The sequence below is a fragment of the Tachysurus vachellii genome, chromosome 9 (genome assembly GCF_030014155.1).
Source record: "Tachysurus vachellii isolate PV-2020 chromosome 9, HZAU_Pvac_v1, whole genome shotgun sequence".
NCBI classification, from domain to species: Eukaryota; Metazoa; Chordata; class Actinopteri; order Siluriformes; family Bagridae; genus Tachysurus; species Tachysurus vachellii.
Genome location: NC_083468.1, coordinates 2,745,048 through 2,761,764, shown reverse-complemented (window position 1 = coordinate 2,761,764; position 16,717 = coordinate 2,745,048). Strand labels below are relative to the sequence as shown.

The window sequence follows — 16,717 nt, the reverse complement described above, 5'->3', positions numbered from 1 at the left end:
ATTTTGAAAACTCTCTAGCTAGCTAGTTCTGATGCGCTACTCTGAAAAACTTGGTGAATAACAAGAAAATATAAATAGTTTTAAAATTCCACCAAAAAATTTAGCAAACTACTTTATAATATTTTAATACCTACACTCTCCAGAAGAAAGTGTCTCCACAGGCTAGACACTCTACTAAAATTTAAAGCTCAAGTCACTCAACTCCATCAAACTGTATTATCTGACGTAACCTAGCAAGCTGTGGCTACTGACATTAGCTGGCTAGATAGCCGACAAAGTGATGGCTAAAATAATGCTTCTTTGGGGTAACACTAAACTGTGAATCCCTAAACTAACATCACCGAATTTAGGAATTGACCAAAAAAAAAAAAGGTGATCCAATCTTCCCACTTTTAACCCCAGAACTTACGCCGTCTATCAGTGACATGCAGCAGGCTTGGGGTGTGTCCGGGAATGACTCTGTCCTCCTCAATTCTGGAATGCTGGGAATGTTCTTTCGATAATTCTCCTGACATCGAGGGCTTCAGCAGATTCTGTCCTTTTTTAGTGTCATCTGAAAGAGAAGTGATAAAAAAAGGTTTTCCTTAGTAGTGCGGTTTTTGTGCTGATGAACTGATTTTGTGTCTGTGTTTAATATTTTCATTTTTGGTTTCCTATGCTACAAATATTTTACCTGCTTTTCAGTGCATTAGAAAAGACATGCACAGAACCTGTTCTGAGGTAAAAGAGTTTTACCTTCTTAGCACTGCAGCTGTATTCATAAAGACTCATTCCAGGACTCAGGACCTCAATATCCTTTCGGTTTTTACTACCTGTATACTGTAATGATTTATAAACCCACTATCTGGTCTCAGAGGTTTCTCCACCTAGGTGTCTGATTGTTCTCAAAGTTTTTTCCTTTGGTATCTCAGGAGGTTTTTACTCACCATGATCACCTCTGGCTAAATTTACAAATGAAAGCTAATTAAACTTGAAGACTCGATCCTTTGTAGATGTCGTTAGTAAATCAGCCTGAACTTATGCTGTAAGTTCATACAGTATATGGAAACGTCTAATATATCAGGGCCATTAGATATCTGTTTTGGAAGAACAGGTTCCACTAGTAATTGTGTAAATGCTTAAGTGGTTAAAGCTCTGGGTTTTTTTTATTTGAGTATCGAGGTCTATAATCTGTAATGTATATTTATGAGAACATGCAAATCTGCTCTTTTTGAACCAATCAATAGTGATAAGCTTGAGATGCTCATCAGCATGCATTCTGGATGTACTTCAGTTTGGTACCACGTTCATTAGCAAAAAAAATCTCAATTCTTCCTACACATTGCTTACAGACATTTGGACTAAACTGTACCTTAGGAAAAAAGCAAATAAATCTCAAATCCACCACATGCTTGCCTACTACCTGTCAGGTCAGCACTAAGAGAGAGAACGCATGCTGGGCTGTGTGTATTGTGCTTCACTGTAGGCTTCAGTAAACAAGCCATGGCAATTCTTTTTTTAAACAGAAGCAAACAGTGGTGTGAGCTCCAGCGCTCACGCATGACTTAACCTGAATCAGACCTCCCAGTGACCACAGTCAGCTGTGTCACTGCATCCAAAACAACATTGCACACAAGATTAACATCCCTGCTACATAAATCGAGCTGCTTTCATGATCGCTCATGTACAAGCTGATTTTATAGCTATGTTTTCGGGTCAGTAATATTAGTCTGAAAGCCTGTTTGGTCAGTAGATTCTTCATAAACGTCTTTAACGAACAGATTCAAACAATAGTCAAATATCAGGCTGATGGTGTTGTTTAAAGAGGAGATGTTTTAGAAAGTAACCTACACCATTGTGAATGATTTATTCCTTTTATATCACAGCAATTACCCAAAGATGTTTTGTAAATAAACAATTTTTTTTAATTTAAGTTTTTTCCTTCTATCTGTTACGTTATAGCGAATACAAACAGTCTTTCCTTTAACAGCTTTTCTTTTTTCTCTCTGTATATAAATAAGGCAAAGAAAACTGGGAAAATCCCCCATAACAGAAGAAATACTGTTAAATACTGGAAGTAAATATACACCAACAGGAAACGTCATAGTCAACAATTATAACACAACTTTACAAACATTTCTAAAGTGTCAACCAGACACACAGGATTAGAGTTGGTCGTAAATGAAAAGTGAAATATTGCAAAATAAAACAAAATAAAAAAAAATACTAATTTATGTGTTTAAAAAAATACACAGGGATTGATGTGAGGGATTAAATGAGATTTAAATCCTACGTTTATTTATAGCTGAGAGGAAAGTAGTTAGCTGAGTTATCAAAAAAATTACCCGCATGAGATTTGACCTGGAAACCCATTTGGAAAAGAAAATGGCAACTAAAATGAATCTAAAGAAACGATTTTGATTCTGAAAAGATTTTATGTAGAATAGAATGATTGACTATTTTCATAACACTTCATTTATATATGGCTTTCTTTTGGTACAATCGGTTCTTGTTGTAATTAATTTGCATTTTGAATACTGATAAATTAAAATTGTGACAATTAAGACACCACAAATATATACAGCAGTTTGGTTCAATTCTAATCTAATATGTCGTTTTATTACAGTCAGCAGTAAAGATGGTGAAAACGCCAGCTATAAGTGTACAAGTGTGCGTATCTCTGTTTCTGTATATCTGAGACAGTAATCTGTAACAAGTCATGACAATAAGTTTTAGAAAAGATCTAGAAAGGATAGATGTTCCTTACCTGGGCTACCTGCCCCTCCTTGTGCCTCCATCCAGTACACCAAGTGTTTGAAGCTGCTGTCTACAGCAGCCGCATGTGGATGTGTGTGAACCCCAAAGCAAACGAGAGAAGGTGGAAATGAGCATCGACTCCTACTGGATTGTTACAGAGAAACACTCGCCTCTGTTTTCTCCACCTCCTACACGCCTACTGGTCCTCCTTTCTTTCTGCACTCCCACCCATTCAGCACAGAGAGAGAGAGAGAGAGAGAGAGAGAGAGGGAGGGAGAGAGATGTATAAATCATCGTGAATGATACTGGAAAATGAAGAATACAGATAGTTTTAGAGAGATTAAGAGAAAGACAAACAGTAAGGCACTGCAACTGAAAACCACCCAGAGCATCACAGGAGTTTAAATTCCAGCCATTGAGGACGTCCAAAGAAAACGCTGTCTGTGTTGAGCCACAGCATTCTTAGACTCTTCTTACCCTGCCCAAAGATTGTTTGTCCCCCTTCTCTTCGGTAGGTGCTTCAGGAGCCTCTGGACAAGAACCAGTAGACAGGAACAGCTTGTTAACTAAGGCTGTCACCTTACCAGTAAAGTGACACCTGCCCCCCTGCCCACTCCCCAGGATTTGTACGACACAAGAGCCAGAATTCGGGCAGTAAAATTCACTACAGATTTTGCCCTTCACACCCTGGACACAACCTCTTTCAGCTTCTCCCTTCTGGCAGGCGTTACAGAACTTTGCTTACCAAAACTGCCAGACACAGGAACAGTTTCTTTCTCTAGGCAATCACCCTGATTAACAACTCACCATAATTATATTCCCACTTCATATCTACAAGGACTGCATTATCAGAACTGTCAGTTATCACATCGTCTGTACATAGGTTACACACACTACTGCTGCTGTATATTGCACAAAATAAAATATTACACAATATTGTTATTTGCTCTACCATGCACTTCTCACACTGTCTATATTGTATCACATCGTCTGCATTTTCTTGTATAGTTTGTATAGTATAGGTATAGTATAGTGTTATTTATGTCTGTACGTTTGAGAGTCACAAAAAGCTGGAACCAAATTCCTTGTGTGTGTCAACCCACTTGGCCAATAAACCTGATTCTGATTCTGATTACTGCACTCTGCATCCCGGTGACACCCACCTCTGTATATTATGTCAGTAGCACCTGTATATTTGTCCATAAAATATATAATATATAACACAGTGTATATTTCATGTCTATAGCAACCAACCTGGATATCTGTATATCTATTCCTGTATATCCATGGCATATTCATCTGTATATTATTCTGTTCATACTGTAAATAATATACTTATACTGTAAATACTGTACTCATACTTTAAATACTGTACTAACACTATACTCATACTGTAAATACTGTACATATACTGTAAATACTGTACTCATACGGTAAATACTGTAAATACGGTACTCATACTGTAAATACTGTACTAATACTGTACTCATACTGTAAATACTGTACTAATACTGCACTCATACTGTAAATACTGTACTCATATGGTAAATACTGTAAATACTGTACTCATACGGTAAATACTGTACTCATACTGTAAATACTGTACTCATACTGTAAATACTGTAAATACGGCACTAATACTGTAATTACTATAAATACTGTACTATACGGTAAATACTGTACTCTTACTGTAAATACGGCACTAATACTGTAATTACTGTAAATACTGTACTCATACTGTAAATACTGTAAATATTGCACTCATACTGTAAATACTGTTAATACTGTACAGCTTGCACTGCACTTCTGGTTAGACGCCAAACTGCATTTCGTTGCTTTGTACTCGTACATGTGTAATGACAAAGTTGAATCTAATCTAATCTAATCCAATCTAACCTAATTTAATCTAAAATGATCACACGGATTAGAGTCAAAAGATTAAGATTTAATGTTCACCTTAAACATCAGAATGATGGAAAATCTCAGTGACCTCAGTGACTTTAATCCTGACTTTAATCATGACATGCTTGTTGCTATCAGATGGACTAGTTTAATTATTTCTCAAATTGCTGATTTCTCACACAAAGAAGATTCTAGAGCTTAAACAGACTGGTGTGAAACACAAAAAAACATCCAGTCAAATGAGAAATGACCAGACTTAATAGGCGACAGTAAGTTAAATATCCATCTATAGAGAGATGGGAAACGCTTCTAGGAACACATGGCATGTCAAACTTTAAGCTGGAAAATAATTAAAAGATAAACAAGCAAACATGAATTTGTTCATTTTAATTTAATTCATTTGTATTTATATAGCGTTTTTGACAAAGAAAAAGAAAAATAATTGAAAAGGACCACCTTCCAAAATATCCCAGAGCAACAGCGCCATCTGCTGGAACTTCTCTCTCTTTACAAGAATCTCTCTTCTCGCGAGATTTGTGGAGTTTCTGTTGCCATGACACTCTTTTGTATTTATGTATTTCTACACAGAGGTACTCGGCATCTCAATTTCTTTATATGCCGTGACGATATTATTTAAATAAAACAACATTATGGTAAGTATAAATGTACTCTGAACAAATAAAATATATCAACTAAACATCTAAAGCGTTAAAAGCATTTCATAGCTAACGCGCTAGCTTAGTTACAAACCGCTAGCTGTAGCATTTGTTGCTAAATTCTATAGTTAAGGTTTATTTATTGAATTAACGTTAAACCTTTATTTATTTATTTACGTTTTTATTTATTTACAAAAAAAATACATATATGTATTTCAGCCTCCGAAAAAGAAAAGCACAAAATCTGTGAAGGGAAAGACTAGTACTGTAGTCGATGGGCTTTCTACAGAGGACATGTCGAAGGAGCAGGTAAAGTTTATTAAATCTACACATTTTCTTAAATTAATTGCTTTTAAGTCTATAGATGAATACAATAACACTGGTTCACTAGGTTACAGACTTAGGACACCATCAATATAAAACATACACATAACAAACAAGGGAAAAAAATTTGCTAGTTTAAGTGTTTCAGTTCTGTTACCACCCTGACATTCATTAGTGTCTTTTATAATACAGAAATATGCTTTACTCTTTAAAGGACTTTCTAATTTTTATACATTCATAGTTACATTTAATGTTGTGAAGCATTAATGAAAAAATGATAGCACTTGTTATCACTTGCAATATAGCAGCTTTAAAAAAATATTTTATTTTTGAATTTATTTATTTATTTATTTATTTATTTTACAATTGATTTGCTTTGTAACAAAACTTTGTATGCTGTAATTCACCGCTAATTTGGATTATCTCTCAGCTGGAGGAACACATTATCCGGCTGCGTGAGGAGCTGGACCGGGAGCGAGAAGAGCGCAATTACTTCCAGCTTGAAAGAGATAAGATACACACCTTTTGGGAGATCACCAAAAGACAATTGGATGAGAAGAAAGCTGACCTTAGAAACAGAGAAAGAGAAATGGAAGAAGCTGAAGAGAGTCATCAAACAGAAATCAGGGTATTTATAATGATCAGCGTTCTTCAGTGACTCATTATGTCTTAAAGGAAGCGTCTAAAATGATGCTTTACATGTTTTTTTTTGTTGTTTTTTTTTTTTTTAGGTGTACAAGCAGAAGGTTAAGCACTTGCTGTATGAACAACAGAACAGCATTGTGGAGCTTAAGACAGAAGGAGTGGTTGCCACCAAACTTCTGGAGAAAGAGCAGGCAGATCTTGAGAACGAGCTGAGGAGAGGCATGCGCAGCCTGAAAGTGGACCAGAAAGATCAAGAGTTCTCAACTGAGAACTACATCAAGAACCTAAAATTGGTGGGTATATGCTAAGGTTTGTGCTACGAAGCATGACTTTCCAAGTGTAACACCGGTGAAAGTTACTGATCCTGTACTGGTACACCTTCCAGGCAGAAGTCCAAGGGGTGGAGTTTGCCTTGATTCAGCTCCACCTAAAAGTCCTGGAAGTTGTAGACAGTTCAGTGTGTTTGATAGTCTGTGATGTTCTGTGTCTCGAGGTTTAAGAATTACTCTTTGTCTTATAGCAGGAGTCTCAGAGGAGGAGCCTAGTTTCTTTACTTTTTCTTAGTAAATATAATCTAGATGTCTGTACTGGACCATTGTTCATCATCACCATCACTTTAATATCCACTGGTCTGTTTCCACAGAGCCATGATAAAGAAATCACCAAGCTGAGAAGTGAATTTGAGGAGAAAGTACGAGGTATTGTATTAATAGCGTATGTTTTCGGCTCTCCATGACCCGTAACGGGAAGTGGAACATCTCAAAATAACGCATCTCAAAATACTGACGTGTCTCCACAGAAATCGAGGCTACATATGAGAAGAAGATGCAAAAACAACGAGAGCAGCAAGACCTGAGGCGCAAGACTGAGATCCATGAGATCGAACAACGGAAGAACATCCATGTTAACACACTGATAAAGAACCACGAGAAAGCCTTTAGTGATATTAAGAACTATTACAGTGACATCACTCTCGGGAGCTTCAACCAAATCAGCTCGCTTAAGGTCAGCTTATAAATATAAAAAAAAAAATCATGAATCTATCTATCTATCTATCTATCTATCTATCTATCTATCTATCTATCTATCTATCTAACATCGCTACTAAACAGTCATACAACTAAAGTACACTTCCAACTTGATTGTTTTTTTTTGCGGCTTTAAACAGCAGGTTTTGTTTTTATGTCTTAAACTCCACACCGAATTGGATCTGTGTTTGACTTCAGCTTGATTCTGAACCCTGTGTGTCATGCAGGAGCAAGTAGCAGACATGAAGAAGAAGGAGGAGCGGTTGGAGAAGGAGATGGCTGAAGTTCAGCAGCAGAACAAGCGTTTGACTGAGCCGTTGCAGAAAGCCACACAGGAAGTGTCCGAGCTCCAGAAACAGCTCGCCAACTATACGAAGGACAAAGCCTTACTGGCGGTACCTGGAATTGCATCATTTTATCGCTGTTATGTTATCATTCTGTTACTGCATAAAACATTCGCAAGCTTTGCACAGCAACAGTTAACACACATTAGATTAGACATGTAACAACTGCGAAACAAGTTAATGTATTAAAACCAGTGTGTTCGTATTAATAAACCCTTTATTAGTTGGGACTGCTTTCAGAGCTGCTGTAAGAGAAAAATAATCAACACCTTTTGAACAATCAGAATCAAGAATTAAATAGCATTGTGGTCTAAAAGTTATGGAGATATCATGATATTTTGTGTGTGTTTGGGAGCGTTACATTGCACACAACCACATTTTCTAAGCAATTCTGTTTCATTTCTTTGTCAGAGAGTGAAAGCACGTCTCAAAGTTGCAGATAAGGAGCTGAAGGACCTGAAATGGGAGCATGAAGTGTTGGAGCAGAGATTCAGTAAGGTGAAAGAGAGAGAGAGAAAATGAGAGAGAGCAAAATTAGAGACCAAATTAATTTTTTTTTTATTAAGGGATAAATTCTCCTCAAAAATCTCCTCTGTCTCATTTCTTGGTGTTCAGGTGCAGCAGGAGCGTGATGAACTTTATCAGAAGTTCACCAAGGCCATCTTAGAGGTGCAGCAGAAAAGCGGCTTTAAGAACCTGCTTCTGGAGAGGAAACTGGAAGCTCTTACAGACACCCTGGAGAAGAAAGAGGCACAGCTTAATGAGGTCCTTGCTGCCTCTAATTTAGAGCCCAGTGCACTGAATGTGGTGACTCGCAAGCTGGAGGTATCGGGTTGTCCTTTGTCATTTTTTTTATCATATTCTTATTACCTTGTGATAAAAATCCATTGTTCAATAGTTTCTTTAGTCAGGCTGTTGATGGATGTTGGATTTTAGCTTCACGTCTAATCTGGATCTCTGCTCCGTGTAATTTTGACCAATATTTTTGTGTGGGATATCAAACTAAAATCTAGAGTCTTTCCTTTTATTATTAGGTTTCTGATCCAGTTTTGCATTTATTTCTAGGAAGTGTTGGACTCGAAAAACGTAGCTATTAAGGACCTGCAGTATGAACTGGCTCGTATGTGTAAGGTAGGTAGGTCCATCAGCATCAGCATTCCTATATGTTGAAATTCGTCCTGATATTAAAAAATAGTAATTTAATTTAAGGTACATTATTGAATCTAAAGAATCGCTTATGTCCCTTACACCTTGACAGTAGTACCCCAGTACCAATAGCTTGTATGTATTTTAGCTACTACAGTATTTGATTAGAACTGAAAAACAGATGGAAAAGCCACACCCACAGGCAGCTAAAACACGCCTACCTGAGACAAACTGTCATTGATTTGTTTGTGTGCTTGCAAATATGATTGGCAGGATTTTAAGCAATTTTTTAAAGGTCTCTTGTTTTTCCCCCAGGCGCATAATGACCTGCTGAGGACCTATGAAGCTAAACTGAAGGCTTTCGGCGTCCCTGCAGACGAACTGGGCTTTAAACCACTGGAGAGCAGCTTATTAAAGCAAACCCTTGGTCAGGGACCAGCTGGCTTGGTGTCTGCACCGCTTTAATCTGCAAATCAGCTCCAATAAATATATTTCAAAAAATAAATACTTTACTGTCCTAGCATCTACTTACATACCACTTTATTAGGAACACCACCCAAAGCCATTACTCCACCACACAGGACAGTGCATGTCTATGGATTCATACTGATAGTTTCTTTGCAGAAAAACATCCTTGAGTCACTGCAGTACTGACCGAAGTTCAACGATGACCATGCATGTAAATAAGGATAATGGACTATTTAAACTTCTCTAGGTTTTATTATAATAACAGTAACTCAAGCAGGATTAGCATGGGGGCAATTCTCTGGTATTTAAGACATCAAATTTGGTTTGTAGTAGAGTTTTTTTATTCCAGAAAACAGATGCTTTTATTTTTACATTGGAGTATAATAATTATTGATTAGTTTATTGTTGTATTTCGAGGTTTAACGCTAACTGTTCGTCCTGTGCTTAGCCTGGTGTTTGGCGCCACCTGGTGGACAAAATAAGACACTTTAAACGTCTAACTTCCAATTACAGCTTCTACAGAATATTACAGGTTACTCTGTAATAATTCATAAATAACTTTTTATTTTTTAACAGTATTGGAGGTATTTTTGTAACATTCTTCTTTATTTTCTTTCCTGCGGGGTATCTTGTATTTTAATTATTTAAAGTAAAGTTTCTGTGTTTTTAAAAAAAGCATTTTTACACACACACACACACACACACACACACACACACACACACACACACAAACACACACTAAATAAATTGAACCGCTAGAAAACGTTGTGGTATTTGCTTACAATGCTTTATTGTAGTACTATTTGAAAAAGAAAAATTGTATTTTTATGTTTTTATTATTGTTTTTTTTTTTTTTTAGGATGGATGAAAAGGAATCTATTCAGTCTCAATTTTCTAATGGCTCAGAAAAAAAAAAGATCTTAAAGCCATTTAATCTCAGAATTATACAGAATGATAAACGAAATCGCATTTGTCCTTTTTAGGACACCGTAGCGCGCTTTATGTTGACATGCAGCAGCTGCTTGTGTCAGTGCGGTTATAAACCAGTGACATGCTGCATTTAGGAGTGTTTTGTTTTTACTGTCATCGTCATTTATAGTGCCTTAAAGTTTCTAAACCATGGAACCTGCTGTAGTTGTTCCTAAAGGTATGCAGAAGAGATGTTATTAATCTGGTCCCCATGTCTTACTGGGGTGTTTTAACAGCTGTCTTCTCTGTTAGAGGCGAATAAATGGGACATTCGTCTGAAAGTGTGGGATTACATCGAGACCAAAGACCTGGCCACTTTCCCCAGACCTGTACACCACAGGATCCCAAACTTCAAGGTCATGACGCACATTGATGTTGTTTGGTTTGTTAAATTGTTCTGTCAGGAATCAGAGGTTCTGATTTGTCTGAAGTCTACTTTGTCTTGGAACAAACGTTAAAATTAAAGTTGGGTATAAGTTTATTCTCCTATTATAACACACCCAGAGGTGTTTTATTTCTTTTATACCACAATAATTTGCAGACTAATTCATACTTTTTATCCACTTTGTATCTGCAACGTAAGTTTATTTGCTGTGTTTATTTATGTAAATAATAGTAATTGAATTGCTTTTGGATTCACAGTGTGTGTGTGTGTGTGTATATGTGTGTGGGTGTGTGTGTATGTATGTATGTGTTTGTGTGTTTGAATGTGTATGTGTGTGTGTATGTGTGTGAATGTGTATGTGTGTGTATGTATGTGTGTGTTTGTGTGTGAATGTATATGTGTGTGAGTGTGTATGTGTGTGTATGTGTGTATGTGTATGCGTGGGTGTGTGTATGTGTGTGTATGTGTCCTACACTGACAGGCCGCTTCAGTGGCCTGTGACCGGTTTTCTGTCCTGCAGGAGTTCCGGTCCAGCAGCGCTGTCAAAGTCAACCCTGATAAGCCACAGGAGAGAGCTCGCTTTCACGTCCTACATGTAAGTGGGTCATCTTTTACTTTTTTTTTGGTCTCTTCAGGGAGCTCAGGGGGCCTGTAGGAAGATGGTGGGATTTGACTTCTTCACCAAAATCAGTGAAGTCAAAGTGGATCCTGATAAACCCCTGGAAGGAGCTCGACTAGCAACTCTACAGGTGAATTTATAAAGAAAAGTCTTTTGTTTCTGTACGTTGTGTAAAGAATTAAAAGACACTGGGGTTTGTGTTTATAGAAAATCAACTAGTGACAGAGTTCCACCGAGTCACAGCCAGCACTTTGAAGTTATTGAATATATTTAATAATAACATGCGGTGCTCAAGTGCTTAGTCTTTTATACCTCAGCACTTGCTATGGACAGACTAAAATATTAGAACCAGTGCATTAATATAAAAGTCTGATTTGCAAAAACGAATCAAACCTTTTGACCAATCAGAACTGAGGATTTAGCATTCCTGCGGTATAAATAATGAGCTCACACACTTCCTGACATGCATTGTAGAAAGTCTTGCATATTCGTCATTTACGTTTTATTTCATCTCGCATGAACTTTTAACGATTGTGATCTGTTTTTAGGAAAAAATCATCTCTGTATTTTGATTCCAGGCTGGAAAAACACTGCTGGTCCCGACACCTCGGCTACGGACAGGACTGTTTAACAGAATCGTTCCTCCACATAGAGCCACCATGGAGGACCTGCGAGTGTGCTCGACATCTCGGGTGACACACACACACACACACACACACACACACACACACACGTGCTGCATGGATGTCTCCTTTCACTCTATAATTTTGATAGACATTCTTTGTGTTTTTATTTTAGGGTGTTAAGGAGTTCAGTGTTCCTGTGGGTTTGGACTCGAGAGTTAACGTGGACCTGGTAGTTGTCGGTTCTGTCGCTGTATCAGAGAAAGGTAAACCGCTAGAGACTTAATTACAGATATATAGATAGATAGAACTTAATTGTCATTGCATAGTACAGGTACATAGCAACAAATTGCTGTTTAACATCTACCAGAACTTCAAATAGTAGAAAAAATGTGCAAAGGAACAAGTGCAGATTAATGTCAGTATATGTTCAGTAAATAAAGTTATAGCGGTAAGATCGTATGTGCATAATTATAGTATGTGAAAAATAGGAATAGTGGTTGCCAGTTGTATAAAGTACAATATGTCTAAAAAAATATAGAATTATATGTATTCTGCAAATGTGCGCATTATGTACATTATATGTAAAAGTTTACAGTGTACAGATAATACACATAAACAAATGTTAAGTAGGGTAAGTAATGAATGTACAGTTATATACAATTATAACTGTTAGAAAAATATGTAACAGGATGTTGAGGGTGGAGCAGAACTGCAGGTGATAATTAGTGAGACCTCAGGGTGCTAGCGGTGTAGTGTAGAGGTTAGTTAGTTTATGGTAGAGGGGAAAAAACTGGCTCTGAACCTGCTGGTTCTGGTGTGGATGGTCCAGTATCTCGTCCTGGATGGAAGGAGGTTGAATTATCTCGTTTATTTCCTACTTTTATTTATTTTCTCTTTTCAGGTTACAGAATTGGGAAAGGTGAAGGATTTGCTGACATGGAATATGCCATGATGGTCTCGATGGGAGCAGTGAACGAATCCACGGTGGTTGTGACTGTTGTTCATGACTGCCAGGTCAGAACCCTTTAAATACGCTTTAATATCAGAGCACTGTCAAATTCTCCATTCTGATTGGTCTGGAGGAATTGATTAATGTTCTATTACAGCAGCTCTGTTAGTAGGTCACAGGTTTATATTAATAGTGCACTCAATTTAATACAGTTTCTATGGTAACAACTTGTACGGCAGAATGTGTTTGTTTACCTTTTATGGAAGGAGTCTCCAGTCTCTGGGATTTGTAAAGCTGTAACTTAAAGTCTTTTTACAAAGAGGAGGAGTTTTGTCCTGGTCACATGACACAAGTTTTGGTCTAATTGTGAAAGTTTGTGTATCTCTAAGCAAAAATGTTCTACAAACATCCTAATTTATTACAAGAACTTTATGTATCTCTGTTCCAGTCTTTGTCATATATAAACAGGCAAAACCACTCAATTTGTATTATTAATGTACATTAAATTCATCTTACTAAAGTGTCACATGGGATTAACAGGTTGTGGATATTCCAGAGGGACTGACAGAAAGTCACGATCTCACCGTGGACTACATCCTCACACCGAGCAGGATCATCAAGACTGAGAGTAGGATCCCCAAACCACAGGGCATCATTTGGTCAAAGGTAAATCAGAACACACAGACCGCTAGTACAGTTTTATTACTATTGATTTAGTAGGTGCAAAAGTTTGTATCCCCAGAGGACAAAATAATGAAGGCGGAAATGTGATTTATAGCAAGTAGACACTTGGGGCCTGATGTGCAAAACTGTTATAGGTTTTAGCACAAAATGGGCTTGTGTTATTGAAAATGCAGCTCATCGCATATTATATTTGAATGAATAAACTCTAGGAAATTCGCAATGTCCAGTTTAATAATTTAATAGCTATAAATTATGACCTAAAAATTTTAATGAAATGATATACATACAATATTTTACTGTTATTTATTTGAGTTTTTCTGACAAAACTTTTAATTCATTACATATATATATATATATATATATATATATATATATATATATATATATATATATATATATATATATATATATATATATATAAAATTAATTTGTAAATCTACGAACAAAAGCAAAAAATAATTTATTTATTGATCTATATATACTTTTGTTTTGCTAATCTGGCAACCCTAAACACAACACACATACAGCACTTCCCAAACACGGACATCATATTCAGTCAAATTTAACAAAGAAATTATTGATAATATAAACATTATTTTTCATACTGTGCATTTTCTCAGTATCTGCATTCGACCTCAAGAAGAATGGACTACATTTTATTTACACACGCTTAGAGAAAGTAAATTATTTCGTACCGTTTGAACAAAGCAGTTCTGGGTATCAGCGGTCCATTAAAATCCCTTCACGTTGTCTGATTAATTATTCTGATACATTCATCTGTACTTAGTAAGAATCTCTTTGTTACTAAAAGTCTGTTTTTTTTATAATATTTAAATTGTTTAAACAAATTCTACTTCTTTTACCCCCGAAAAAAAAATAAAATAAAATAAATTAGGGTGTGCAAACTTATGCACTGCATATACGCCCAAGAAGTAACACGCCATCTCCATAACAATCCCTCTAACCTATTGTTTTCACAACAAACACATGCTGCAATCTTCGCTTGTTTTATTTTCCGTTTCCGCGGTAACCAAGTCAAACATTTTTATGTACGTCCTAAAAAGGCAAGTTTGCTTATGTTGCGTGAATTAGCGACCGTGTTTGTTATCCGTAGTGGCTCTGAGTCACTTTAGTCAACCAAAATCCAGAGCTCTGTGAAGGCCAAGTCTGATGTTCAGAAGATTTGTGGTTCTGGCATCCATGACTTTTCATTTTACATGGAAACAGAGTGGTCTGGGGTCAATATGATACGAATATTTGTGTTATAGAAATAGCCATTTTGTGCCTGGTGAAAGAAAAAGCCTTGTCTTAGTGAAAAAGCTACATACAGCTGTGGTTCATTTCCTAAAACATATTTTTTCTATTGTTGCCTGATTTAGTAAAACCATTTAAATGCTACACTGAATTTATTTTTAATCAAATATGGAAACGTTTTTTCATACACGCTAATATTCCTGTCAGATCTGTTCGATTTTATTTTGGATTCACGCAATGTTAAGTGGTTTTAAAAGAAAACCACTGCTATAATTCATTGAATTAATTACATGTTAATAAGTTGGCTGTATAATATTAATGCCAAAAGCCCTTTTTTTTGTTGTAATATGGTTTGCTTGAGCTTCTTACATTTTCAACAACATGTAATTCATTCATTCATTCACTCATCTTCTACCGCTTATCCGAACTACCTCGGGTCACGGTGAGCCTGTGCCTATCTCAGGCGTCATCGGGCATCAAGGCAGGATACACCCTGGACGGAGTGCCAACCCATCGCAGGGCACACACACACACTCTCATTCACTCACACAATCACACACTACGGACAGTTTTCCAGAGATGCCAATCAACCTACCATGCATGTCTTTGGACCGGAGGAGGAAACCGGAGTACCCGGAGGAAACCCCCGAGGCACGGGGAGAACATGCAAACTCCACACACACAAGGCGGAGGCGGGAATCGAACCCCCAACCCTGGAGGTGTGAGGCGAACGTGCTAACCACTAAGCCACCGTGCCCCCACATGTAATTGTAAAAAAAAAAAAAAAAAAAAAAAAAAAAAAAATTACTTAATGTAGTCTTGAATAAACTGTGAGTGTTCGCACTTATTGTGTCTTAACACCTGAGACACTCTAAACAAAAGGTTTCTTGACTGGTTCTTAATGAATTAATAAGCCTACAAAATGGTTTTCATCCTTTTGTCAATGAAAACGAATGAAGTTATTTAATCAACGTAATCTAGACTAAAATAATAAGTATATGACTTAAATATGACTAGTATTTGTTCATTTTAATGTTTAAACCTAAAATGAAATTTAAAAGTTTTAATTCTGTGAGTCAAATAGGTATTAAAAAGGCACAAAAATGCACAAACAAACACAGCCTCTATAGATTTCTCTCAAAAGGTACAAACAAACTATTATTTTTTATGTCTACAGCTAGATGCGGAGATGCTGGAGAAAATTCCCATCTTGAAAAAACTGCGTGCCTTTGAACAGAAGGCTGGAAAGGACGTAACTCTGAAAGTCTCCTCTGCAGAAAGTGTGAAGATAAAACAGGAGTATGAACCCAAACACGAGCCCAATCCCAGTCCTGCTTCAGAACCCGACCCGAGGCAAGACGGTAGACTTCCGGGTTCTGGCTCAGGTGAAGAACCTCGTGAACGTCCTCAGGCTCCTGTAAACACGCTGTATTTAGGTGGCCTCCCAGCTGGACTGCGGGTGAGCGAGTTAAAGGGTTTCCTTAGAGAGCGAGATGTTCTACCTGTTAGACTCACCTGGCAGGGGGCACAGCGCAGGGCGTTCCTCCAGTACGCTGATGAACGAGCCACGGATCAGGCTCTGGATGCCCTGCAGGGGCTCTGTGTTAACGACCACGTGCTGCACATAGAAAGAGCCAAACACCAAAAGAGCTTCCGTAGACCTGGTGCTTCCAAAGACTTAGCAAGAACGAACCAGGAGGAAAATCTACAGCATTCACTACAACCAGCAACAACAGGGTCCCAGAGGAGAGGAGATGCTGGAGGAAAAACCCGGAAAATGTTACAGAGGTGTGAGATTTCAGGGGAAGAAGTTAGACATCAAACGTGATCTGATCATGAGCCGACAATAATAATTGTTTCTGGAAAATAAAATTCAGAAAATCTTTTGAATATGTTTATTAAAGATGAGCTTTGTTATTATTTTCAAAACATTGTAGACCTGTAAAAATCATCACATTTCAATCAAGAAAGTAATAAAACAC

General features: G+C 37.1%; 3 protein-coding genes across 4 annotated transcripts in view; 2 read left to right on the top strand and 1 right to left on the bottom strand.

Moving 5' to 3' along the window:
- The window catches only part of LOC132851811 (dysbindin domain-containing protein 1-like), a 20,279-nt gene extending 17,410 nt beyond the window's left edge, over positions 1-2,869 (bottom strand). Inside the window, exons 1-2 of the mRNA XM_060878832.1 lie at positions 2,747-2,869; positions 410-553 (exon numbers count right to left, since the gene is read on the bottom strand). Of these exons, the coding sequence (XP_060734815.1) occupies positions 410-553; positions 2,747-2,777 (175 nt within the window). The 5' untranslated portion in view covers positions 2,778-2,869. The remainder of the gene's footprint in view (positions 1-409; positions 554-2,746) is intronic.
- A 2,300-nt stretch (positions 2,870-5,169) lies between these two features.
- On the top strand, positions 5,170-9,288 carry gas8 (growth arrest-specific 8). The gene is made up of 11 exons (XM_060878534.1): positions 5,170-5,291; positions 5,514-5,603; positions 6,049-6,246; positions 6,350-6,556; positions 6,907-6,961; positions 7,063-7,268; positions 7,519-7,686; positions 8,047-8,133; positions 8,251-8,460; positions 8,701-8,766; positions 9,097-9,288. The coding sequence occupies exons 1-11, from the start codon at positions 5,289-5,291 to the stop codon at positions 9,244-9,246; spliced, it is 1,440 nt and encodes a 479-aa protein (XP_060734517.1). The 5' UTR covers positions 5,170-5,288; the 3' UTR covers positions 9,247-9,288.
- Positions 9,289-10,242: 954 nt separating this feature from the next.
- Positions 10,243-16,717, top strand: mthfsd (methenyltetrahydrofolate synthetase domain containing). 2 transcript variants are annotated; one of them, XM_060878827.1, is made up of 8 exons: positions 10,243-10,396; positions 10,471-10,574; positions 11,239-11,352; positions 11,801-11,914; positions 12,021-12,111; positions 12,750-12,862; positions 13,338-13,463; positions 15,913-16,717. In XM_060878827.1, exons 1-8 carry the CDS (start codon positions 10,369-10,371, stop codon positions 16,561-16,563), a joined length of 1,341 nt encoding a protein of 446 aa, XP_060734810.1. In that variant the 5' UTR covers positions 10,243-10,368; the 3' UTR covers positions 16,564-16,717. The 2 variants fall into 2 exon arrangements, with proteins under 2 accessions (XP_060734810.1, XP_060734811.1); XM_060878828.1 differs by lacking the exon at positions 11,239-11,352 and adding an exon at positions 11,085-11,198.

Coding starts and splice junctions, on each gene's coding strand:
- mthfsd (XM_060878827.1), top strand. CDS start 10,369: ATGGAACCTGCTGTAGTTGTTCCTAAAG. Junction 11,915..12,020: donor GAGTGTGCTCGACATCTCGG/GTGACACACACA, acceptor TTTTTATTTTAG/GGTGTTAAGGAGTTCAGTGT. Junction 12,863..13,337: donor CTGTTGTTCATGACTGCCAG/GTCAGAACCCTT, acceptor TGGGATTAACAG/GTTGTGGATATTCCAGAGGG.
- gas8 (XM_060878534.1), top strand. Junction 5,604..6,048: donor AGGACATGTCGAAGGAGCAG/GTAAAGTTTATT, acceptor ATTATCTCTCAG/CTGGAGGAACACATTATCCG. Junction 8,767..9,096: donor AACTGGCTCGTATGTGTAAG/GTAGGTAGGTCC, acceptor TTTTTCCCCCAG/GCGCATAATGACCTGCTGAG.